This window comes from Artibeus jamaicensis, unplaced genomic scaffold, assembly GCF_021234435.1.
Source record: "Artibeus jamaicensis isolate MK-2021 breed Jamaican fruit bat unplaced genomic scaffold, CSHL_Jam_final scaffold_754, whole genome shotgun sequence".
In the NCBI taxonomy this organism is placed as follows: Eukaryota; Metazoa; Chordata; class Mammalia; order Chiroptera; family Phyllostomidae; genus Artibeus; species Artibeus jamaicensis.
Genome location: NW_026522054.1, coordinates 6,168,428 through 6,195,232, shown reverse-complemented (window position 1 = coordinate 6,195,232; position 26,805 = coordinate 6,168,428). Strand labels below are relative to the sequence as shown.

Below are 26,805 nucleotides of genomic sequence, written 5' to 3'. Positions count from 1 at the left end.
GCCTGGAGACGGAGCACTTGAAAACAATGGGAAAAAGCGTGACGAGAGATGATGAAAGCCTGTAGGTCTTATGAAACACCATTCAGACAAACATCCTACATAACGTTGGGGTCACAGAAGGAGAGGGGAGGGAGAAAGGGGTTGCAGTCTTGTTTAAAGCAATAATTTCTAGGAGCTTTCTAAACCTGGGAGGAGATTTGGGCATCCAGTTCACAAAGTTAATAGTGAACTCGAAAATTTCAATCCAAAACGACCTTCTTTAAGACCCATTATAATAAAACCATCTAAAATTAAAGACAGAGCCCTGGCTGGTGTGGCTCAGTGGATTGAGCGCCGACCTGGGAACCAAAGGGTCGCTGGTTTGATTCCCAGTCAGGGCATATGCCTGGGTTGTGGGCCAGGTCCCCAGTAGGGGGCGCTTGAGAGGCAACCAACCACACATTAATGTTTCTCTTTTTCTTCCTCCCTTCCCCCTCTCTAAAAATAAATTTTTAAAAAATCTTTTAAAAATTAAATTAAAGACAAAGAATTTTAAAGATTCTCTGAAGAAAGAAAAAAAAATCTGTCCTGCAGAGACTGCCAGCAGATTTCCCAGGAGAGACCTTGCAGGCCAGGAGAGAGAGAGATTATATGTGTGAAGTCCTGAGAGAGAGAGAGAGACCTCTGACCAAGAATACTTGACCCAGTAAAACCATCCTTCAGAAACACTGGTGACGTGAGGACTTCACCAGGCCAGTGAGGGCTGAGGTAGCCATTGCCACTGGACTCCCCCGCAGGAAGCGTCGAGATGATATTTTCAGGCTGAAACGAAGGCTACTAACTGCGAAGACACGTGAAAAGAAATGAAGGGTCCTCACTGTGAAACAGCGCACCCGTAAAGTCAAGTCTATGGTCAAGACATGGAAACAGTGTAAATGTCCTTCAGTGGATACATAGATAAAGACAATGCAATTATATATATATAACAGATTTATAAAATATTTCAGCCTTAAAAAGGGTATCTTGCCATTTGCAACAACATGGATAGACCTTGAGTACATTATTCTAAGTGAAATAAGTCAGACGGATAAGGACAAATAGTGTGTGGTCTCACCCATGGGGGATCAGAAACATGGACCTCACAGAGCCCCCTGGTGGCTGCCAGGGCTGCGGGGGGGGGGGCGGGGAAATGGAGAGAAGTCGGCCAGAGGGTGCCAGTTTTCAGTGACAAGACAAGTAAGCCCCAGGAGCCCAATGTACAGCGGTACCGTATGTATGCTCAAAAGTTGGGCCTTAATATTCTCCCTGTAAAAACAAACAGAAATAACACGTTAGTAATTATGTCAGCTAACATTAATGTGGTAAACATTCTACAGTATATACATTTATGAAATCAGCACATTGCACACTTTGAACTTACACAGTGTTGTACGTCAGTTGTATCTCAATAAAGCCGGAAGACTATAATTTTAACTGCAGTTATCTAATTTCTGGCTCTTCGTCTTTTCCCCATAATAGCCTGTGTAGAGAACATTTATGAGTACAGTGAGAACTTGGGCAAACATGAGAGTCCCTTCTTCCTGACCTTTCATGGAGAGGGGGAGGAAGGGTGGGGAGGCAGAGGGCGAGGAGGGAAGAGGTCCGTCTGCCTCCTTTTCAGTACCCACCTCTGATCACAGACAGACAGTACTGTTATTCGTAGACACGACCAGAGCCTGAGCTGCCTAATTTCAAAATTACGAATGCTCCATTCCTTTATCTTGCCTTATTTCTCAGTCCTGCAGTCTTCAGATATATACAGTAGATTTTTCTACTGAAAACATAATTTTGAAATGGCTTTAATGGGGGGAAAAAAAGCCACTTCCCTTTTCCCCAGCTTCAGATCAGCAAATCGTATCAGTGGCCACTTTTCTGTTTAAATTCTTTCCGTCACACACGACTGGCAGAAACCTCAAACCCTGGCTAACCCCACCAGTGTCTTCTTGCGCCCGGGCAGTGGGCCGATGATGGGGAAGTACCGCATTATGGCCATTAAATCCTAGGTTGGAGATCCACCTGCTTGAATAGTCAGCAGTGCCTGAAATAGTCACCTCCTACCTTCTTAAGCCTACAAGAACCCTTCTTAGCAGAGAGCCTTGCTCCCGCTACGCAGACAACAATTGGCAGTTATTTTTACACAAAACATTTGCCTTTGTACCACTAATTCTAAAACCTTGGATTCATACCTTCTCTCCTCTTTTCTTTGTGCTGTAACAATGGGAAACACTCTCCAGCTTCTGCTTTTTTAAAGGAGCAGTAAGGAATTGTGGGAATAACAGCCCAGAGGCGATTTTCCAGGGCCCAGGTACGCAGGGTGATGTCTTCGGTCCACTGAATCCTTCCCCTTGGAGCAGACTTCAAATCCTGTCGTATTGCTTGTGCTTGTTACTTGTATTGGCTTGGGCTTTCAAAGGCTCTTTCAGAAATTACATTACCCATTGTACACTATCCTTTTAAAGCGCATTTACAGTGCTCGGAGGTTATTTTTGACAGAATTAAAAAAAAGGTATTTGTGCAAAATATTTATTCATGCTCATTAACAGCACTTTATTTATTATACTAAAGTAGAGAGGTGTTGTCAAAAATAATGAAAATAAAAACCCCGTGGGAATATTTGTAAAACATTTACAAATATTAATGATTTTTATATATGTGTAACTAGTCATAATATATTACAAAATTTCTCTGAAATGCCCTGAAAATATCAATTATATTTTAAGTAAGCTTGTTGCCTTATATCTACCAACTTATGTTATTTAAAAAAAATGTTCTATAGAGTTGTAGCTGTGGGATTTCGAATCTGAACTTTGATATAAAGCAAACATTATTACCGTGTTAATATTTTAAATGGAAATTTAAGGTCGTATATTTGGTCCAGTCTTTGAGGACTAGAATATGTTTAATTACATATTTACCACATTTATGTTTTATTTTTCAAATTATAACCAATATGTTAATGCAGTTAAATTTGAAAATGTATATTTTATAATCTTAAAAATTTAAGTATACCAAGAAAACTGTTGCTCAATGAAATAATGATTTTTAATAATCTGACTTATTTTATTTCTTATTCCAAAGTTAAGTCTTAAAAGATAAGAGTATTTAATTTTGATCCTCATCCACTGTAAATGTTTAAAGAAAAACTGAAAAGTTATTTAAAAAGTAGGTTTGACAATTTTAAGGGCATTTTAGGGACTGTTTCTGTAAAAAGTTGTGGTTTTGGGGTTTTTTTGCCTCTGTTTAATGCCATGTATCAATTATTTGCAGATCCAGTGGTTCTGTGGAAATTCCCGGAGGACTTTGCAGACCAGGTGGGAATCACACACTTTTTCAAAAGCTTTGAAAGCTGCATTGTTATGGTTGCTGCTCCGTCGCTGCTGCTGCTGCTGCTGCTGCTACACTTCACTTGCTCTGAGTGTTCTTTCTCGATCAACTTGGAAAAGAAAAGCCACGTGTGAGAATATGTGTGGGAAGTCTTTCCAGTCTCCCGGTGCCTGGGTGATGAGGAAGCCCTTAGAACGCAGCTAATAGGAGCTGGACATTTGGCTTTACCGTCGCTTTGCCCTCTCTAAAACCTGTCACGGGAGTGCGTATTTGGGGGCATTTAAGGTTCTGCCCACCCCAGAGAGCACTGGCCGTGCCCTGCGTTGCTGAGGGTCTTCCCGTGGTTCTCGCCTTTAGAGGTGGTAGGAATGGCGGCAGACCAGCGGTCCGTTCTCTCCGGTACAGCGACAGCTGAGTCCTCTACCTCTGAAAACAGAATAACCCCCGTCTGTAGCTTTCTTTTCCTAAAAGAAAGTGAGAGACTCCGCAATGAATTTATTCCATTGCATTTTGAAGTGTAGTCCCAGTTCCTTCAGTGTTTGGTGTGGCCAAAGGGAGTGGTTATTTTGACACGACGTGTGTAAACATCATGTCAAAATAACTTTAAAATTTATATTATAGATTTAAAAATGTATATTAGATTTATCATTTTGAAGTGAATTATGTGATATGTGGTTAAAAATACAAATTCAATTTTAAATAGAAATGAGCACTTTTTATGGAAAATGGTGAGCAGGTTCCTTTTCATTGTCTGCAAAGAAATGGGTTAAAACGATCCTTGTCACTGTTTATAGAATGATAAAACTACAAACTTACCCATAGGTTAAATTCACAGGTATAATGTTCATACTTGGCATAATTCCCCCAAAATGAAAGCTGATAAAAGGCTTTGTTTCAAGCAGTTCATTCAAAAGCCGTCGTGCAAACGCATGCCTGAGCATGGTGGCGGAGTAGTTTTCTTCATGTGAAATAGGCCTATGAGACCAGGAAATTGCACCAAAAATGCAGGTACTCGGGCCCCTTGAGTCTCAGGTGGGTCTGGTGCGAGGCCTGACTGTTGTCTCACGTAAGAAGACGGTGTGCACTCGTAATCTTTAGTCTTTTAGAGGAAGAAGAGGTTTATAAATATCTCGAGTATATAAAAGAAACCCCCGTGGTGAAGACATGGTTTGGGCATAGGAAGCTTCATTGGTTTGTCCCCAGGTCATGCGCAGTCAGGTCAGAGCCCTGCTGACTCAGTTTACCATTTTTAAGTCCCGTTTTCCTCTTGGTCTTCTGAACCCTCTCTTGCCCACTGACCCGAGAGCAAACCGCCTGTCCAGAGCTGTGTGTGTGGGTGCGTGGACTCCAGCCCTGAGTGCCCCTCGGGGCCCGAATCCCCCTCGCCTTGGTTCACGTAAGGGGGGCAGTGTCCTTGCTGAGCCGCCCCACAGAGGTTTCTCAGGGACGCCACTCTGCTGGTCCTCTCTGTGACCGATAAACTGGCGGTAGGAATTTTTTAGTTGGGGCTGAATCGTTGCTTTGTTTTTCATATTTGTGAGCTCAGTGGCATGTTAATAAGCCCTCAATACTCAGTAAAAGACTGAAGCCATTAACCGCGTAGTGGTGAGGAGCCCTCGTCACACCCCCCCCATTCCAGTGCGGAGCTGTCCTTCCTGACCTTTTGAAGGTTAGCGCTGAAAGAAGCTTTAGATTCCACTGCATCTAATGCCTTGACTTGATGTCCGAAGAAACCAAACTTTATGTGGGAATCTGGCCAAGGGCCCTGAAGAATGCTTCTGTTGCGTGCATCTCGGTGACTCTTGGGAGTGCCGCAGATGACAGCGTGCCCTCTGTGTGTTCCTCACTCTTACGTCATCCCGCTCACTTCCCAAGGCTAACTGTCTGCTTCCCCCAGCCAGCCTCCCCACGGGACTGAGCCTGGCCTGGTGGCCATAATTCCTACAGGCGTGTTTCTTCTGCTCTTCCTGTGGGCGGAGCACCGTGCGCACCATTGGCGTCATCTTCAGCCTCCCCAGCACGGACAGTGGGTCCCCGAAACTGCCCAAGAGCCTTGCCCGGGGAGGCAGGTTTGTCCGTCTCAGAGGCGGGAGCCACTAAGGGCTGAGCCGTGTGTCGTTTCTGCCTCCAGTGTCCGTCTGCATCCTCCTCACTCACTTTGCACGCTTCAGACATTTATTTTGATGGGTTTTTTCTCAGTCTTTATCATTTGAAAGCTGTGTGTTACTTAATCCACAGACAGGACATCAGTGCCCTCTGGTTTTGTCTCTGTGTGAGTTTCTCCCCACAGCTCAGCCACGATGGTCTAGAAGGCCACAGAGGGGTGTCTCGGAGAGACCGCTGCTCCTGCTGCAGTCACCGCCGTCCTTGGTTCCTCCCCACTCACTGGCAGCTCTGCACAGGCCCGCAGTAGCCCCTCTAACCCGCCCAGGAGCCCGTGAGTCCAGGGACCCCCCGAATCTCCACTGCACAGAACTGCAGAGTGCCGGCTTTGCGTGGCCAAAGTCACACAGCTGGGAGGGAGCAGAGCCTCGGCCCGAGCCAGAGGCCGTGACTCCGGAGCCCAGGGTCCAAAGAAAGACCTACTGAGACTCAGGACTCCCTGCTGACGCCGTCAGCGTGAAGCTCAACCTTCTCCGCAGGATCGGGTCCCTTGTTTCAAGCCCTTTGTTTACACCTTTAGCCTCCATTTCTCCGTTGGCCTTTTTTCTCTATTAAAATGTGGCCCGGTTCCATAGCGCACATTCGGTCCCATTATACACCATTCATTTACATTCCGTCTTTGAACGTACAGCCTCTCCGTCTGAAATGCTAATCTCCTGTGCGCCCTCGCCTCCGCCTGCCTTTCTGTCTTGGCCTAAAGGTCATTTCCTCCAAGAAGCCTTTTTTATGTCCCAGGTCTGGGCTGAATGGACCCCTGGGAGGCCCCCCTCCCCCCCGCATTTTATGTTTCCCACATTAAGGCCTTTGTCAGATCTGCTGTCCGTTTACTTTCTGTTTACCTCGCTGGACTCACAGTCTCCGGGACTGGTGTTAAGGAATCATTGGAAAAGAGGATACAATTTTGACTCTCACACAAATACATACAAGATTTTATTTTTGTTGAAGTTTCCTTTCAACTCATTAATTGATGAGGATACCAGTAAAGTACGACACCCTGTCCGAAGGAGAGTTCAAAGCCCCACAGTGCTGTAGACACATCAGAAGGCCGTGATACGTGTACCGCTGCGGTGCACTGCAGGTGGGGGGTGCAGAGGAGGGGAACCCGTCGCCCCTCCCTCGGACATGTCTGGGACAGGTACCCTCGCTTTGCCACTGTTGATCTGCAGCTCGGAGTCACGCAGCGGTTTCCAGGTGCTGAAAGGCACAGGGCCCTTAGAAGGCTGTGTCGGACACTGGGGACAATCGGTTCTCGTTGGGTCCATCTCTGTCTTTCCCATCTTCCTTATCATCTTCTTCCTGCTCTTGCAGCCATAATAGTATCAGAGAAAGATTCTAGGTGACAGAAATGAGACACGTCCCATTAGCTTTGGCCTGCGTATTCACATAGGTGGGGCAGGAGGGTTCATTTATCCCCAAACTCTTCTATCTCTAGAGCCATGCCCCAGACAGCAGTTATCATGTCTACAAAATAACGCCTCTCTGGACATTTCCATAAGGAGTTTCAGGTTGGACTTTTAAAAAGCCCCCGTTGTTTGTTACTCTAAAGCCAGGAAACCAAGCCCGAGACACTGCCTTTTTCCAGGCTTTGCCAGTGCTGCGTCTGACTTTGAAATTCTCCCCTTCCCTCCCAAGTTCGGCTGGGGTCCGCCGTGGATGAGGCGAGGCTGGAGTCCGTGGGCCGGGCCTCAGGCAGGGCTCCTGGGGGTCCTCCTGGTTTCCTTAAGAAGAGCTCGTATTCGTGCCTTCACATGCCTTGACGAGGCTCGGGAGACGAGAACCGTCCCCAGATGTGACACCTGGGGTGAGGCCTTGTTGGGTCATCCGTGTTTCCAGTCACACCTTGGTAAAGGGGAAGACATTTTTTTTTTAATTGGACAGATGCAAATATGTTTTCCTTTAATGATTTTTAAGGGATGTGGTCAGAATGAATCAGTCTTTCGTGATTTGAAATTGAGGTCGATTGACAGCTGGACATTTAGAATTTTTCTCGTGTCATAAGGAAGATCTAAATTATTTGAAAATAATTTATTAAACCTCAGTAATTTCAAAATATTTAAACAAGTTATGGATATGTGTTTTTAAAAAGTGGGTTTTTTTTTTTGCTTGTTTGGACTTGATTCTGTCATTTTTAACTACCAGTTGATCCGATCACACACAGAAAAAAATAACTTCATTGTATCCTATTCCAACTGTTGTTTTTCCAAATGAAAGAATTCAATTTCTTGAACCAATTTGTGAGCTGTGGTGGTTAATTTTTTCTTCCACTACCCCATGAGAATATATATTATATAAAAACACATTTCTAAGACAAGTTGATTTTTAATTTTTAGCAAAATAAAATTTTGAGAAATGATAAGAGTGATAATCGTATCATGACTGCATACTTTGTTTCATATTCAAATATTTTATCAGTGACCTGTCTTAATAACTCTAAAATGCCGGTTATTTCTTATCAGTTTGTTTTAGACACTCGGCCTGGTGTCTTTGTTGTACATTCTTGTGTCTTCACATGAAGAATCAGAATAAAACATTATCATTGTGAGCATGTGGAAAGTGCTTAAGAGTAAACAACAATTCTCATCATGATTATACTTTTCTCTCCATTGTTATGTAGATAAGATCTGTTTCTTTTGTAGATGCGGTATTAGGAAGCTTAAGGCAAAATGGGGTTATATTCCTACTTCATCTGCCTGCTGTCGTATATTTACTACTTTAAAATTGAAAAATTTTATTGCAAACAGGGATATTTGAGAAAACAGTGATATTTTAGAAATTTTGCCGTTTTAGAAATTTTATTGGAAGACAGACCCACACAGTCTGGCAGACGGCTAGAGAAAAGAGTATTTTCACATGCATTTTAGATAATGAAATTTAAAAGCCCCTAAAAAATTGACCTTATTTTTTTGGTGGAGAGTGAGCAGGTTTTACTTTAACAGCTCTTAGAGGCGAGATTTTTATTGATTTTTATGGCAGTGAAGTTATCACTGTGCGGATGATTGCCATCAACCTTGGACGGTCTGACATCACTCGGTGACCTGCAGAAATAAGTAATAATAGGTGATGCATAAATGTGGTTTTACAAAAATTTACTTTTTATTGAGCTGTAAACATTTGAGAAGTAAATTTGGATTTTACTCCTATAAAGAGTTCCATATCTCTGAGAGAAAAAAGATGAAAAATAATTTTTCAAGGTGACAGGCTTATGAATGAGAAGCAGTTTTTTGCAAATCAAGGGAAAATATTAAATATAATATCAGGGCATTAAAGTATCTCTGCCAGTTCACAGTGTTACAGTTCAAAATATTTTTCATTTTTAGTTCAAAAAGCAGTTAAAATTAGTCAACTGTGAAACAAAGGGTGGAAATAAGACAAAGATTTTCAGATGTTGCTAGATGATAAAATCATAATCTGTAAAAAATTGGCATATAGTCAATATTAAGTCACATGAAATATCTTACTTTGAAATAATTTTGTTATAACTGTATTCTGCTTTAAGAAAATGCCTTTCAAAGAAAATTCTTTCTCCGAAGAGGCGTTGCATGAGGCCTGTGGGTTACCAGAGTCAGTAACAAGCCATAAATTTCCGCCTTACCTCTTACTTTGGTTTTTCCCACCTCTCCCCCTTTCAGAGCATTGTCAATGGATCAGCTCTTTTAAAGTAACATTGCCGGGTTGTTTACTAAAGCTTCAAATTAAAGCTGGAAATGCAATTGGGGAGACTATGTAGATAGGGAGGCACTTCGATTATAATTTCGAAGTTTGAAAAGCACCCTCTACGAGCTGAGAATGTTGAACTCGGTCAACATATGGTACCGGGGAGCCTCATCCCCACCCGTTCCTTTGTCATCTTGTGATTGTTGCCAGCTTAATGGCCGTTGTAAGCCATCGTCCTGGATGTGGGGTTAGTCCACCCTGGGGAGGAGAGGAGGAAACCGCAGTGTGGATTATGGAAATATGGATTGATCTAAAAAGAGACCCCGTGTAAAAGGACGGGGCTCAAAGGAAGGCCAGGAAAACCGATGAAAAGACGGTGGAATAGACGTGAAAGTGACCATGGGAAATCTCCCCTTTCATCTCCAGCTGCCGGGCTGGGAGAGGAGGCAGGCACTGGTGTGTTAAGGGAGAGCCCGAGGAGGCCAGATTAGCAGCATTATTTATTAGATCGGCGTCCGTTTTCAGCGGAATAAAGTATGTGCATTTGAACAGCCTTGGCATATGTGAGGCTCTTTCAGTCTTAGAGCCTCATGTCAGGTATGATCCACCATAGAAACATTTCAAGTGGCCTGTGCGACTTGATTAATTTTTAACCCTTCAGATAGAGGTAATTTAAAAACTAACTTCACGTTTGTTACCTAGTGAGTATTTTGACTCTATCTGTGATGGTGAATGGTGTCTTTGAAATATGAATCATTTCTGTCACTTTTTAACTTAAGTTATTCCGCTTCATGGTCACATGTTGGTTTGTGTGCATTTTTCTGGACGAGCGGTAACACTGCAGCTGCTCTTGGTAGCCTCACTGAGTGGTGACGTACCTCTTTATCCTCGGCCTGTTTGACCAGGAGTGACAGCCGTGCAGTCCCCAGTGGTCACGTGCGGGATGCGGACCCGGGTGCATGGGGATTTCGTAGTTCCTGGCTGCTAGTGTGCAGTGAAGGGAAGTCCTTGACTGAGTCTGAGGTTCAGGAAAAGGTTGGGGAAGAGAGAGCATGACGCGCAAAACTGGGATGTCCGGGTGGAGGACCACCGCTGTGGAGGGGAGGGTGTTTTCAATTTTGCACGCGCCGGGGTCCTGGTAGGGACACCTTCTGGGTGGCAGGAAGCCTCTGGCTGGTGTTCAGGAGGGGACGAGAGGTGGTTTCACACAGGACGAAGAAGCTGTGTGGGGTCCTGAACCTCGCACCGGGCTGCAGAGGCAGACTTCTGTCCCTGTGTGCATCAGGGACATGAGACCCCCCTGGGGAGCTGAGGCTGCGGCCAGACCCTGGAGAACACCAGTGGACAGGGAGGCACGAAGTAGCCCACAAAGAGAGGATGGAGGCAGGGGAGCTGGACATCTGGGGGTGCGGGGGCAGTGCTCGTGAGCAGGGGACGCTCAGTTGGAAACCTTGGCTTCCCGAGTGGGAACAGGTCATGGTCATTTTTAGTGTTTCACACGTGACAGCCCTGAGTGAAACGGGTGGATGGGGTGGCCCACGCTGCCGAAAAGTGCGGCAGTGCGAAGGCTGGGAACAGCCTGCCCACCGCCCACCTTGGAAGCCACCGTGGGCCGCGAGGACCTGCATGAAGGTCCATCTTACTTTCGAGAAAGTTTTCGGTGAACGGAAGAGCCCTTCCAGGTCTGCCTTCCAGCCGACCAAAGGCCGGCTCTCACTTACAGACTGCCCCTGGCCTGCGTTTACAAATGAGCCACTCCCGGTTTTTTAACTACTCATTTTCTGTATATCACGACAGCATAATATATTGTGCATAATAAACAGAAGGTGTGAGATCATTTTTTCAGGAGGATCGTCAGTTCTTCACCGAGGACGTTTATCGATCACTATATACACGTGGTTTCTCCGTCACTGAGTGAAGTCCGCCGAGAGACTCAGGAAATTGTGCTTTCTCTCTAAGGTTGCTTGTGCCCCAGAGGACTTGACTCGGTGAGGAAAACACACTGTTCTTTGGCGGGACCTGTTCGGCCACTTCTTTGTGAAAGAACCAGTGTTCCCAGTTCTGTCTGTTGCTCCCAAAGAGACTGAGACCAAAATCGGCACCTTTATTTATAACCTCAGCCAGAGGCCAAAGGTGACGTCAGCGGGGAGTGTGAGCTCAAGTTTTATTCCAAGAGGCGGATGTTCTGTAAGGGGTGGGGCAGAGTGAGTGTGTGAAATAATAGCTCAGTGTTTCTTTTCAGAATTTCAAGAAACACTTCTTTTAAAAAATCACTCATGACTTCAAATTTCATTGTGGTTCGACATATTAAAAATCATGGGCATGTCCTTTTCTTATAAAGGAAAAATCCTGTGTAGTTTGACATAACCTAAGGAAAAAAAAAATCAGAGTTCCTGGGTACTTGGCGTAATAAACAAGGGTAAACTAAACATAAGGAGCATTGTTTTTTGGTTCACTGGTAGGGTTTTGGCCTCAGGATTTACTTAATTTCAAGACTAGACTACTGGGGGCAGAAAGACTCCCATGGGTGACTCCATGTTACGCCCTCTCTTCTCCCCGCTGCTTCATGTCCTGGCCAGGCCCAGCTTCGACTCCGAGGTACTCACTGGACTCATCGGACAGTCTTCACTCCTCATATATGGGCACAGTATCCACCATGCAGAGACCAAGTAGGCATCAGATGTAGGTGTCTGCTGATTATATGTTGGGACCTACATGTAAACAAAGTTTTACACACACACACACACACACACACACACACACGGGACTAATTGTTAGAAGCTTCAGCCTGAGGTCAAATCCCGACTGTAACATTTGCTAGCTGTGTGACATTGGACAAGTGACTCAGTCTCTTTGACCTTTATTTTTCCCCCCACAAATAAAGAAATCTCGCAGCTGTTAGATCACAGTTGGTTGGACTGTCTACCCAGGCCAACCGATTCTGCTGGGCTCAGTCCGCATCATCTTACGGGGCCGCAGCAGATTGTGTTCGGGGCGCCAGGCCAGGCACTGGTCAGGCGTCAGGGGGAATCCAAAGCCGAGTAAGCCCTCGGGAATTTGGAGACTCATCTCCAACCGGCTGTGCCGGTCGTAACAACCAGGGCTTCCTGGTTGGCTGCTACTTCACTGACCTCTGCTTGTCCACTATGACGTAATGTGGTGCTGATACCAGAAGTGGCTGGGTACTCCACACCCTCTCTCTTGGTCCATGTCATTAGGAAAATAAAGATGTGATGTGTTCGTCCTTGTGTGAGCAACGTTAGTGATTGTAAACCTTAAGAATATAATCATAAAGTTGCTCGTAGAGGGGAGTGTAAACAGCAGGAAGAATGATGTTGCTTGTCCTTGAACGTTGAGAACGAAACAGTCCGATGTCCCATTCTCCTTGGCTTCTCACCAGCGCTGTCTCCTTCCTTGTCTCCGCCTGGGCCCGATTCTCTGTCCTGAGCACCCCGGTTTGGCCACCTGCTGGCTGCTCCGGTTTCCTCCCACATTTATCTTAATTCTGAGCCCTTCTCTGCGTTCCTGATGCAGCTGTTACTGTCTTACTGCGGGCCACCACCACACCCCTTGGTGACTGCAAATCCCATCTGACTTCCCAGCCTTCGGTCGAACCCTTTCAGAATGGATGCTCCACACACCAGAGCCCAGAGCAGAGCGATCTGTCTAAAATCTGGGCCCAGTCATTTCCTCCCTTGCTTTAAACCCTGCAGAGCTTCCTTATTTCTCTTAGCGGTGACTGTGAGTGATTATCCAAACTGAGATACTTACTTATTAACTTGTGTTTGAATGATAATTTGCACACGATGCAATGCAGATTGCAAGTGCCCATTGAAACAAGTTTTGAGAGGTGCATACACCTGTGCAACCCATATTCTGTTAAAGATTCATACTCTTGCCCTGGCTGGTGTGGCTCAGTGGATTGAGCGCAGGCTGTGAACCAAAGGGTTGTGGTTCAGTTCCCAGTCAGGGCACATGCCTGGGTTGTGGGCCAGGTCCCCAGTGGGGGCACATGAGAGAGGCAACCACACACTGATGTTTCTCTTCCTCTCTTTCCCTTCCCCTCTCTAAAAATTAGAAAAAAAGAAGTAAAATATTTTTTTTTTAAATATTTTATTTATTTATTTTTAGAGACAGGGGAAGAGAAGGAGAAAGAGTGGGAGAGAAACACCAATGTGTGGTTGCCTCTCGTGTGTCCCCAGTGGGGGACCTGGTCTGCAACCCAGGCATGTGCCCTGACTGGGAATCAAACCTGAAACCCTTTGCTTCACAGGCCTGTGCTCAATCTCCACTGAGCTACACCAGCCAGGGCTAAAAATATTTTTTAAAAAGAGTCATACTCTTTCTCTCCAGAAAGTTCCCTCGTGCCGATCCCTGGTTACTCCCGGGGCCCTCTACCCACCCCACCGCCCCAGACTCCCACCATGCTGAGTTCTCTCATAATAAAGTATAATGATGGATTCGTGGACGTCGAACCATCCTTGCATCCCTGGAACACATCCCACTTGATCGTGGCATACGATCCTTTCACTGTATTACCGAATTCAGTTTGTAAATGTACTGTTGAGGATTTTTTGCATCTGTGTTCATCCAGGACCATGGTCTGTGCTTTTCTTTTTGTGGTGTCCTTGTCTAGTTTTGGTATTTGGGTCATGCTGGCCTCATAAAATGAGTGTAAAAGTATTTCCTGTTCTTCATTTTTTCCGGAAGAATTTGGGAAAGGTGCATGTTAAGTCTTTGAATATTTGGTAGAATTCACCAGTGGAGCCATCTGGTCCTGGACTCGTGGTTGTTGGGAATTTTTTCTTTCATTACTGATTCAATCTCCTTATGGGTAATTGGTCTGTTTACATATTCTCTTTTATAATAATTCGGTCTCGGAGGATTGCGTGTTCCCAGGAACTTGTCTGTTTTTTTCTATGCTGTCCAATTTGTTGGAGTATAACCGTTCATAGTAGCTTCTTACAGTTATTTTTGTGTGTGTGTGTCTGTGGTGTCAGTTGTAACTAATCTTGTGCTGTGCGGGGCACTCGGCTGCTGTTCAGAGGGAGCCGTTTCAGGTGTGGATGTGACTCGTGTTTGAGGGCAGGTGAGTCCGTGTCATCCTGGGCCTCCATCCTGGACCCTCCGTACATTTTAAATGCTCCCTTGACTTGAAATTAATGAGGAAAATGCACTGCAGCTTTTATTGGCCCGGCAAACCATCTGACTGTAAACACACTGTTTTTGTGACATCCTCCTGCCCTGCGTGGACCCAGGCTTTCCCACTGGCATTTGGTGTAACCGCGGTGATGGCTGGTGGACGGCGGGGTCTGAGACTGATGCACGCGCTACCCTCGACCTTGACCTTTGTGTGTCCACAGCACAGTATTTTGGCTTCATGGCAGTTACTTAAATCTTCCAACAGTAAAGATTCATTTTCAACTTTAATAGAGAGAAACAACTTGGTAAGAGTCTGAACAATTTTAGGGTTGGAATTCATGGACTGTCAGTGGTTTTCCTAATTGAAGGAGGAAGTATGAAAGAGAAATTTATTTCAAGTAGATACATTACATAGAAGTAAAAATGAAGAGAAAGATGCTGCAGTAGGCTCAGTTTTTCTGACAGTTATTCTTCAGTTAATGGAAAATATATTCTCTGAGTTTAACATACTTCTTAAAAAACACAAGAAGATGATGTTTAAAGAGGCTACGTGTGCAGTTTGCCACACAGACGTGATTCCTGCTTTTAATCCCGTGTACCCTGAGTTAATCCTCCAACCGCCTGGCCGAGCCCCCGCGGGTTTGCCGGCCGGCCGTCCCTGAACTCCCCAGGGGGCCTGCGCACAGCCCAGTGGCTCAGGGCATGTCCCCTGTGAGAAAAACAAAGGTCATTATTTCTCTCTGTAAAGCGCAAGTAGATTGAATGCCTAGCATTAATGGATTCTCACTTATTTTGGGAGATGATATCCAAAATTAAGTAATCATTTTTTGGAAACCTATGCCCTTTGTGAATGATATTGAAATGGACAAGTATCCCTCCTTGTTACAAAATGATTCCAAAAGCGTTATTCAGATGAATTAAATGGGTGTTTCAAAACTGTCCATACACTGTCACAGGATATTTTTCTTGAGAACTTTGGTGTGAATTTAATTCGTAGCTGGTTAAGTTTCTGGGAGGAGCCTTCAGAAAGAAAACGTGGACACGCCACTCAGGCCCCTTACGTGTCACGGTGGTGGAGAGTGAGCCGGCAGGTGAAACACAGGCTGAGCTAAGCACAGGCAGCCCTCTGCTCGCCCGCGATGAGTTCCGGGGCGGCTTTGACCTTCTGGCTCATTGGACAGAATGGGAACGTCGGTGCAGGGCCTCCCGGAAGGGGTCCTCCCTGCTGGAAAGAGACCCACACAGAGAGATGCTGCTGTGACCGGACAGGGCGGTGACTTCACGTGATGTGTACCAGTCTGGCGGGTCCCTTTGTGACCAGGAGGAGAGCCACCAACTCAGAGGTGGAACAGAGGGGCCGAGACCCGAGTCCCCAAGGCGGGCGTCAATCAGTTCAGGGTCCCCCGAGCAAGTCTGCCTGGTCCCTTCTTGTCCTGAGAGAAGAACCGCTCCTCGCACTCATTAGGCACCCTGACCTGACGTGGTCTGCCTTGCTCTTCCGTTACAGGGGCCGCTCCAGCTAAGCTGGGGAGTTGGGGCCCTGAAGGCTCCCTGGTGCACGCAGACTACGTTTGTTTTGTATTTGTTTTTAGAGAGAAGTGAAAGGAGGGAGAAAGAGAGGGAGAGAAACATCAGTGTGTGGCTGCCTCTTGAGCACCCCCTACTGGGCACCTGGCCCACAACCCAGGCAACGTGCCTGGACTGGGGATTGAACTGGAGACCTTCTGGTTCACAGGCTGGCACTCAGTCCACTGAGCCACACCAGCCAGGGCTCAGGTGTGTTTTTAACCACCCTCCCCATTGATTCTTATACTCTGCCATCATCCTCCTAATCCATTCTGCCCTCCCACTGAGAACCTCTGGAGTAAGCTAGTTACGGAATTGGAGTAACAGGATTTGGTGGACGGTGGATTGCATAGGGCAGATGATTGATCCCAGAGAGGGAGGGGTGCAGACAGCCGCCATGTTTCCGGCTCGGGTGTCTGGGCAGATGGTGTTGCCATTCGAAGTGATAAGGACAGTGACTGAAGGGCTCACGTCCATGTTGTCCATTCCGCATGTCTGGGGAACGTTCAGGATGTGGTAACAGAAAGTAGTTAGGTGTGTAATCCTGGCGTTCACAGACACATCAGAACCGAAGACCCAGAGATGTGCTAGCTGTAGTTGACCCCGTGGATGTCGGCGAGCGCGCCAGGCAGGTGCACGCACTGCGGGAGGTGCAGAGGAGGGCGTGGGGCGCGGGGGACCTCGGAGAACGTCGGGGTTTCCAGCGCAGGGCAGGGGCGGAGCCGCTGAGTTGGAGGAAAAGCCGCGCTGGTACCGACAGCGACACATCTCATTTCAGCTTCGGTTTTCTTCATGGAAGTTTCAGGACCTTTGTCGTCCTTGAACTATAATTAGGAAGTAAGCTTTCCGTATTTTAGCTTGTTTCCCTCTTAGTTGGTCAGTTTGTAACACTGAATGGTAACATGGTGGCGTTAAAGGTTTAATATGTCAGCCAACACTAGCAGTTTGCTGTCTTTTCTCTCACGAGGTCAACTGATCAGAATCCAGGTCTGCGCCGACACGGAGGTGGGGGGAGAAGTAGGGTGAGGTTTTCACCCTCTTTTCAGGCATTTCCCTGGGGCAGGTGCATTGTTTTTAGGAGGCGGGCAGGTAGGTGTGTGGCTGCACCGTTTGTTGCTGTTCGTAATTTATGTCCTCTTTCTTCGCCTTGGTTGTTTTTATTCCTAACATCTGACCTGTTTGTCAGTGTGTTCCTCCTGTAAACCAATAAAATGCTTTAGCAAATGAAGAAGATTTTGAAAACCCAAAGCATGTTTCTTGGCTGGGAAAACGAGGCGTTCTGTGAGAGCCAAAGCCTGTAGAAACCCAGGGAAAAATCACGGTGGAAGGGCATTATTGCACACCTTTACGTAATCTGTGGATGCCAGCCTGGGTGTGTGTGTGTGTGTGAGAGAGAGAGAAGGAAACACGGCGTGGGCCAACTTTCAAACATTATTGCTGCGAGGATCTTCCAGAACTAATTGCATGCATCTTACTCCTCTCCCCAGTTCTCTTTCTTTCTTCCTCTGGCCCCCTCTCCCCCCCCTTCTCTCCCCCTCTTTTTCCGCCTCCAGCTTGAACAGCACCTGTAATTAAGGAGGCATGCAGAGTCCTGGGAGCAAGGGCAGGCTCCCACCTACTGATCTGTGTAAACCCGGCTCCCACTGTCGGGGGTGGGGGGGTGGGAGGTGGGAGGGGTGCGGGGGGAGCCGTGGGCCGCTGAGCTGCTTTGTCGCCGGCATAAGCTGCAAGGGGACTTTTTTGTCTACACTGTTTATACACGAGTCTATAGACCTGCTGGCTGGCTGAATTTTAAAGAGTGCGGAGGTTTAAAGACTTGGCCCCTGAGGGGCGCGTCTGCCAGTTGGGAAGCGAGTGGAGGCTTTTTTTGCAGAGCCTGTGAGTGTGTGTGTGTTGCTTGTGGGAGGAGGCGGGTGGGGGGGATGTGTGTGAGAGATGGAGCCACTGAGGGGAGGCCTTCTTAATTTGTGGCTTAGAATGGATGGGAGACAGACCACTCCTCTCGGGTGTCGGGAAGCAGACAATGCACTTTGTAGCTGCGTGTCTGCCGTTGCGGAGACGGTGTGAACGCCTCGTGGGCGCTCACCGGGCCGTGTTCGCAGGAGCTGCAAGTTCGGGGATGGCCTCATGCTTGCAGCGCAAGATGAGGCCTGGTGTGGCCACCCGAACCGTCCTCTCGTGCACTGAAGCATTTCCAGTTTCCGTAATTTCACTCATTTCAAGTGTAGCCGCTCCCTTAATTCCATTTAGCAAAACATTGTCAGTAGTGAAACAGTCCTTCCAAATATGGGGTGGTGCATTTCAAGGTCCGTGGGCCCAAGCAGACGAGGCGCCCAGCCCTGAAGACGAGGCGGCTTTGCCACCGGGTCCTCCTCTCGCTGCTTCAGGGGCGCAGGGCTCTGGGGGCCTCTGAGGCATCAGCGTTGGGACGTTATAGCGTTTTGACTTCGGTGGAAACCTCACTGCAGTCCAGGTTTGGAACGAGCGTGAGAGACTCCACTTTAAAACACTCAATCCTATGTTTCTCTATAAGGTTAGGTATTTCGATTTTGGTGATTTTGCTGGGTGTAGGTTATGTTGGTAAAGAGTTAATGGGTAAGGTATTTTTAGGCGGAGAGGGGGTGTCTGTGGCCTTAAGATATTGGCACTAATTTCTTTTTAACAGGAATAAAAGGCTCATAAATCTCTACTTTGTTTTGTAAAATTACCTGGCTTTGAACTTGTATGATGTTAACTGCAATTCTAAGGTTTAATTTAAGGATCAGAGTTAATCTTAAGTTGTTTTTTCATATGGAACAAAATAGATCTTGTTCTATTTTCAGCCAAATGGCCGACAGTTATTTGCATGTTGTTATAACTGTGAATATGTGTATGATTTCTAAAAGCGTTGAAAATTATTTTAGAATGACTGTGAAATCCCTGCGGGTTTCAAAATCAATAAGCTTATTTTCTGTGCTTAACGGAAACATCGATTTTTACATTAGGCAATTTTTAAATGAAAGTGCACAGAACAGAAGCTGCGTTGTTTTCAATGTAAAGGCTTATTTCTAGATGTACATGGCAGGGTTTTATTTGAGATACAACGTAGCGTTCCTGTCACGGAGTTTACCAAGAGTTGAATCACTAAACGTCTTCCTCAGCCACCTAGTCTTTTTCTAAGCCGTTTTCCTGCGGGGCACGTCCAGTTGTTACACCTCTCGGTAATCCATTCTGCCGCAAGCTTCAGCCCCTTCGCTCCGCCTGCATTTTAATTGAAACAACATTTCTATTTCTGAGCCAGGAGCTGTCAGAAGTCCCTGTGGCTAGTCTGTGGGACCAGTAGCTTCCCCATATGGTGCGGCGCTTCTTGTAAAATCCATATGGCCTTGTTGAGGGGACCCCAGCGGGGAGGTGAAGGGTGTTAATACCCTTCAGGCCAGGCCCCGCCCCCCCGGGGCCTGTGGGCATTGTCCCTGCAATCTGCCGGGGCCTGCAGTTCATTCCTTTTCCATAATCAATTATTTTAGTCTAGGGCCTGGGCTGGTTTTCTTAAGAAACAACACCCCCCTCCCTTTATCCCCTAGAAGACATCTCACAAAGGTTGTAAGTGCATCTCTGTAAATATTCTAAAGCTTTTCTTCTTTTAAATTTGCCTTCCAGGAGGTGCTCCAGACTGTACCGAAGTTCTGTTTCCCCTTTGACGTCGAAAGGTACAGCAAAGTCATCGTTTAAGTCCCTTTGCCCATCTCAGTGACGGCTGAGAAGTTGCTGCATGGGTTTGAAGGAGATGAAATGCCCTTTCTCTTTAGTGCCAGCAACACAGAAAGACCAGAGCCTCCAAAGGAAATAATCTGGGGGATGCAGACGAGTTTGAAGTCCTCCCATGTTTTGTTTCCCCCCCTGTGGCCGGTTAGGACGCGCCTTAAGGTTCCGTGTCTTCCTCCTGTGCTTCGGGGGCACAGGCTGCGGCCACACACTTTTGGAAGGGCCCGGGCTACCGCGTCCTTGATTGGAGCCCCAGAACCGGGCCTTGTAAGATGAGCTGTGTGCATGCTGGCCCCCATCTGCTGTCTCCCAAGAATATCTGTAGAGACACAGGGCGGCTGCAGGGGACTCTCCCCAGCCGAGCTGAGCACCCCGTGATGTTTGTGTCTTACTGAGACAGTGCCCCAGGGCGGACCTGTGTGCAGTGGGACTCCACAGAGCACCCAGCCCTTTGCCACCACGATGGATCATTCGCTTTTCGTGGGATCCCCACACATGTTATCGGTGTTTTAGAGAACATGGCAGGAGGGGATCCTACAAGAAAATACATATGTAGGAAAATAGTTCGCTAAAGATGAGTAAAAACCCTAGACCATTACAGTATTAGCGATGCTATGCGGAATGATGGGCCAGTGGCTCCCAGAAAGTGTTTCCTGGGTGACTGCCTCATTTTACCTTCTTCCGGGGGCACCTGTCCTACCTGCCAGGGTCACAGTTTTCACATTCATAGCGGAGACCAGGTAAAGGACGAAGGAGCTGGGAAAGGAGCCGGGAGCCTTGGGCGCTGGGGGGCGCAGGACGTACCAGAGGCTGTTCCTGAGGTTTGTGAACGGTCTTAACAACCGTCCATTTAAAAGTGTACTTGTTCACTGTTCGATATGTCCTCGCAACTGAAAACAGCGCGTAGTGTTGGCCCACCAGTCACTTCTTTACATAATTCCTGTGGCTATTTCAGAACGGGCATTCAGGTCTCACGGGTATTTTATTTACAGAAAAGGGAGCAGATGTCCCCCAATGGCTGTTTCACGTATGGGAAGGATGGTAGCCAGTAACAGGAAATGTCCTTATGTATTTTAAATTGTGACCTATTTCCTGCACAGTGAGTCACCTTGCATGGTACGAGGCAGCCTGTCAGCTACGGTGCTAGTGTGACACTTAGTTCAAAATGGTGACAGTCTTGGTGGTAAGCTCTTGCTGCCGAAACTATTCCTGTTTGGTGCTGGGAAGTTCGTTCTCATTGGAGAGGTGGCTGTAGAAGGGGCACCAGGAGAGGCCAGTGGCCCTCCGTGTGGCACTTCATGGGGGGAGAATGTCCATGGAGGGGGCAGTGGTCATCCGGTGGCCGCGCTGGGTCCCCGAGCAGCCATCTGAGAAGATCAGGAAGGGGGCCGGAACCGGGCCGTTCTGTCATCTCGCCCTGTCTCTCAGTTCCACAGTGGCATCGTTTTTTCAGAATTATGAAATATTTATAAGTACTTGAGGCACGTGAAAACTTATTAGTGAAATATTAGCCGGATTGCTTGGCCCGTAAGGTGGTAACTGATTTTGATATTTGACTTATGGTTTAGTTCAAGTTCACACACTCGATGCTCACTTTGATTTGTAGAACACAGTTCTAGCTATGGGACCCAACTGATCAGAGAGGAGGAACCAGTGCTACGTTTAAACACGTTGTTGCTTTTGCTTTGCTTTATGAAAATGCTCACTCAATTCTTCGTTTTCAAATACTGCTGCCTTCCAGAGTGTCTCAAAACCAAGTGGGACAGCACTTCACCTTCGTGCTGACGGACGTTGAGAGTAAGCAGAGGTTCGGGTTCTGCAGACTCACTTCCGGGGGCAGGATTTGCTTGTGCATCCTGAGGTGAGCGTTGGTGGTGGGGACGGAAGATCGGCACTCGGGACCTGACCCGCCTTTGTGCCGTGGGACGCTGGGCGTGCTTATCAATACGCTAAACTTTTCCGTGTTTGTTTTTTGCTAAATCCAGATGAGTTGTAAGATAATTTTATTTACTTTCCATATTTAGCATCCAGTAGCTTTAAAGATTTACCAGTTACAGTAGAATTTTTCTGGAAAGTTGGCTTTTTTAAAGATTCATTTTGGGGGTTTACTCCTGAAAAATTAAATATTTAGGTGGGATTTCAAATAATGTATGTTTCACACAGTCTTTTTGCATTCAACAGACGGCAGAAGTCTTACATTAGTGAGTTCATTTCTATCAGTGACCCTGAACTTGGATTTCGGGGAGTGACTCACTGCTTTGAGGCAAAGGGTGCTGACTCGGGGGAGGAGTGGTTAGAGGCATTTTATTTAGCCGAACGCGGTGCGCTAAAAATTTTAGAGGCTGTTTCTACCCGTATACATTTTAGTGAAATTTTACATCAAATTCTTGTCTCTTAATTCCTTTTCCCAAATGGGAATATTTAGCAAAATACAAGTCCTTCCCAAGAACAGCAAGAAGCTGGACGGCAGCCGTGGGTTTGGGTTGTGTCCTGAGTCTGCGTGTGTGAGCCGCCAGCTCCGACCGGCCCCACCCACTCACCCCCGGGGTCTGGGTCGGTGGACCGAGAGGGCTGTGTGTCCTGTGGGCACCCCTAGCACTGGGGTCACTGTCTGTTGAGGAGGAAGGACCCCAAAGCTTAGCTGTCCCCCAGCAAGTCCTGATGAGTCAGGACTCCAAACTCGATAACATGTTCTGTAAAAGTAGGACTCTGTACCATGCTTGTAATTTGGATATTGGCCAGGCCAGATTCTACAGCAATGTTTATAGAAAAAGAAGGCACATTTCATAACTCAAACATTGCAAAGAGAACTTTGGTGTAGAACTGACGTCCTCCGAACGTTTGCTGGAGTACGGGACGTCCTTTTCAACCTCTATTCAGAGGGAATGTTTAACTGTCTCGGAAGTAACAGAATGTGGATGTGCTCCCAACCCTCCTTCAGCCAAAACTTCCCTGTTGGGTTGACCATGGTATTGAAAAATGCAGGTTTTATCCCTGAGAGTGTTATGCTTCAGACGGGGTGGATCCTCCCCACTAGAAGCCTGTTGGCCGGGAGTGGCCCCGTGGCAGAGGGCGGGGGGAGCCCTGTGCACGGTTGCCTTTCAGGGTGAAAGTTCAAAGGCTGGGGTGGGAAGGGGCGTGGACCCTCACGGCCGTGTGTGCACAGGTAGCCCTCAGAGCAGGACCAAGGCTCTACTGCTCCCTCGTTTTTCTCTGAATTTTCACATCTTTTCAATGAAAACAACCAGACACACAGAGACGTTTCAGGACAAGGACAATGAACTCACACACGCATCACCCAGATTCCCCAGTGTAAACCCACTTCTCTCACCCCTCCCCTCATACACACCCATGTACACCCATGTACACACGTGTGCACAGTGTTCTATTTCTAACAGTTTTGAGCTAGAAAATCTGCACGAAATGTTTTGCACCCAGGGTCTCCATTCCTGGGTGATACTCTTGTGAGACTTAAAAGTAACTTCAATTCACCCTAGAGTTCCAAGCTAGAAAACCGGCACGTGATTCTGTGAAAAAAATAAGGGTGGTTTTTTTTCCTCCTGGATTTCATGTTGTTATATATGGGGACTTGAAAGTAGATATATTTGATTTCTGTGTTTTGTTCAACTTTTTAGAAGAAACATTAGGATTTTGGTTTACTTAGCATGAACATCGATGTTTAATTCTGAGCGTTCAGCTGCCGCTGTGCCCTGTGGCTCTGACCGTGAACACGTCTGTCCTGGTTTAATGTGATCTCAAAGATGTCCTCCACATACACTGGTTTAAATCTTACCGTTATTTGTACTTAGAATTGCTTTCGTATGCTGTCAAAAATGCAAGAAATAACTTTTTTCCTGATTTGATGAACATAATTTGACCACTATAAAATTGTCGCCAGGGGCCCAGAATGAACTAGTCTAATAAGGGCGACAGATTGATGGCTCGGGCCTTTGTAGTCCCCCCTCCCCCGACCCTGCGTCCCCCCCCTTCTAACTCTGACCACACTTTAAGCCTTCACACTCCTCCTTTGGGCAAATCCCTTAGAAACAGAATGTTTCAATTGTACACATTTTGTGTCAATTTTCCAGGCAGAAAAACAGCCTCTAGACATGAGAAGTCCTGCTACGGAAAGTCAGCTTCCTTAGTTTAATTTGATTACCTGGGTGAGGGTCCTGCTGACCACTCAGACGCTCAGCTCAGCGGCTACCTGACTTGACAGGAGACATTTCCTTTCCTTTGTTTAACCTTTGGCTTTGCAATGTAAACGTTTTATCAGCTCTGCAGCGGGGCCCCAGTGCGGGGTGGGGGTGGGGGGGGCTTCTCCCTGCCACAGACGGGCCTGTGCTTCTCCGTGAGCAGCGGCCCCTTGCCTTTCCTCTCTACAAAGAGAGGAATCTTCTAACCTTTGAAGAATCGCTTGCCTTTTGTTTTAAGATAAGTGGTCCTAATGTATTTGTTTTATATTTATATATGCTTATAAGGCTATGAGAGCCACAGTTACTCCCCATTAAAGAAATCACATTTTTCGGTTTTAGAAGAACTTAATTAAAATACCTTACTCAGTTAATATAATACGTTGAGTGCATTTTAAACAAACTTTCTAGAATTTTTGTGGTTGGTTATAAGAGACAGATTTTGACCGTCTTTGTGACTAAAATTTAGTGACAAAATATATATATTTTTTTATGTATTCGTTTTTTTAAAATTTTTTTATTGATTATGCTGTTACAGTTGTTCTATTCCCCCTTTATTCCCCTCCACCCTACCCCCCATCCCCACCATCACCCCCCCTTTAGTTTATGACCATGTGTCTCAAGTCCTTTAGATTCTATATTTCCCATGCTATTCTTGCCCTCCCCCCTATTTTCTATCTACTGTCTATGCTACTTATTTTCTGTACCTTCTCCCCCCATCTCCTCCTCCCACTCCCCTGTTGCTAACCCTCCTTGAGATCTTCATTTCTATGTTTCCACTCCTGATCTAGCTGTCCTTTTAGTTTGCTTTAGTTTTAGGTGTGGTTGTTAATAACTGTGAGTTTGTTGTCCTTTCACTGTTCATGTTTCTTTAACTTCTTTTTCTTAGATAAGTCCTTTAACATTTCATATAATAAGGGCTTGGTGATGATGAACTCCTTGAATTTGATCTTATCTGAGAAGCACCTTATCTGTCCTTCCATTCTAAATGAAAGTTTTGCTGGATAGAGCAATCTTGGTTGTAGGTCTTTGGATTTCATGACTTGGAATACCTCTTTCCAGCCCCTTCTTGCCTGTAAGGTCTCTTTTGAGAAATCTTCTGACAGTCTGATGGGGACTCCTTTGTAGGTGACTGTCCCCTTAGCTCTTGCTGCTTCTAGGATTCTCTCCTTCATTTTAATTTTGGCTAATGTAATTACGATGTGCCTTGGTGTGTTCCTTCTTGGGTCCAACTTTTTTGGTACTCTCTGAGCTTCCTGGATTTCCTGGAAGTCTATTTCCTTTGCCAGATTGGGGAAATTCTCCTTTATTATTTGTTCAAATCAGTTTTCCACTGGTGGCTGTGCCTTTCCCCCTTCTGGTACCCCTATAATTCGGATGTTGGAGCGTTTAAAGATGTCCTGGAGGTTCCTAAGACTCTCCTCATTTCTTTGAATTCTTGCTTCTTGACTCTTTTCTGTTTGGCCATTATTTGCTTTCTTCTGGTCCACTCCATTGATTTGAGTCCCAGTTTCCTTTTCATTGCTATTGGTGTCCTGTGCAATTCCATTCATTTCAATTAGTTTCGCCCTCATATATTTGTCTAATTTGTGGCTATAATCAACCAGTTCTGTGAGGATCCTGATCACCAATTTTTTAAACTGTGCGTCTGTGAGTTTTGCTATTTCTTCATCGCTTAGATCTATTGGCTCTGGGGCTCTGAGCTCCTCCTGCGCCATTCTTGGTCTGTTCGGGCCCTTTAAATGTGAGAAGCGGCGCCTTGGATTCCCAGGTCGCTGGGTTGTGACGCTGTATGTGGGGGCGTGGCCAGAGCGGGGAAATGGCGGCCCCCTCTGCCGCTTCTCACAGCTGGGTGCAGAGGAGCAGTGCCCTAGGTGGTTCACCTGGGCCGGGGCCACTCAGAGTCGCTGGGTTATGACGCTGTATGTGGAGGTGGGGTCAGAGCAGGGAAATGGCGGCGCCCTCCACTGCTGCTCGCCGTGGGGACCTGCCGGCCCAGTCCAACCGCCCACTCTCTCGCCTGTCCACCCTCGCACAAATGCGCGACCTCAGTCAACACGCAGCCCCGGGCCCGGCTGTCTCCCCCTCGGTCGCTCGCCTGGTTGCTCGCTGGGTCGCTCACTAGGTCTGACCCTGCGCCTGGATTCCGCGGGCCTGAGTGTGTCTGGCCTAGTCCTCCTGTGCAGCCCTGCTCCGCCAGCCGCTGGTTTCGCCCCTTACCGGTCAGGCTGAAGAATTTGTTGTTAACGGACTTCCGAAAAGTTCAATTTTCCGTGTTCTGGCTGTGTTTTCTGTTGCTAATATTTAGTTTTCTCTAATCTTGGTTGTGTGAGAAGGCACGGCACATCCACCTATGCCTCCATCTTGGCAGAAGTCCTTAGTGACAAAATATTTTAACTTACTGATAATCAGCCTAAATGCTTATTCATTAGTTAAAAATTACTTGTGTTGAACATATATGTATATATTTTTAAATTATCTTAAAACACCACAAAAATGAAAACAGAATAGTATTTCTTACCCAAGTAAGGTGAGCTTATCTGATTTATTGTATTTATATTATGTGTGTGTGTGTGTATATGTATGTCTGCTATTTGGGTCACACATTTTTGTCCTAAAAGTTTGTAATGAACTATTTTTAAGGTATTTGCATTGTTGTCTGGTCTGTGTACTGAACACCACTTTTTTTTTGTCATATAAAAAGTGAGTAAAGCCTTCTGTTGAGTAGTTGCTCCGTATCACGGGTCAGGAGTTCAAGTACCTACAGGGACCAGGTAGGGGACTCCAATGAGGCAAGCAGGCCAGGTGTCCTGGCCCTGGGAAGCTGGGGAGAGTGTACCACATTCAAAAGCAGAAGCCATCACACATTTCTTGCAAAGCAAAAAATGTGTGACCAGTAGGGTCATTCTCTTGCTTTTTAAAAATCTCGATTTTTAAGTGAATGATCCCAGATTCAGAAGTCGGCAACTTGTCTATGGCCATACCACCCTGAACGCGCCCG

General features: G+C 46.5%; 1 protein-coding gene across 6 annotated transcripts in view; it reads left to right on the top strand.

Moving 5' to 3' along the window:
- The window catches only part of DENND1B (DENN domain containing 1B), a 140,076-nt gene that overhangs the window by 29,965 nt on the left and 83,306 nt on the right, over positions 1 to 26,805 (top strand). For 4 of the 6 annotated variants that reach the window (XM_037150897.2, XM_053659519.1, XM_037150896.2 and 1 more), the window contains exons 3-5: positions 3,286 to 3,329; positions 19,507 to 19,556; positions 21,353 to 21,472. In XM_037150897.2, coding sequence (XP_037006792.2) covers positions 3,286 to 3,329; positions 19,507 to 19,556; positions 21,353 to 21,472 — 214 coding nt within the window. The remainder of the gene's footprint in view (positions 1 to 3,285; positions 3,330 to 19,506; positions 19,557 to 21,352; positions 21,473 to 26,805) is intronic. The other 2 variants (XM_053659520.1, XM_053659521.1) reach the window with 2 other exon arrangements.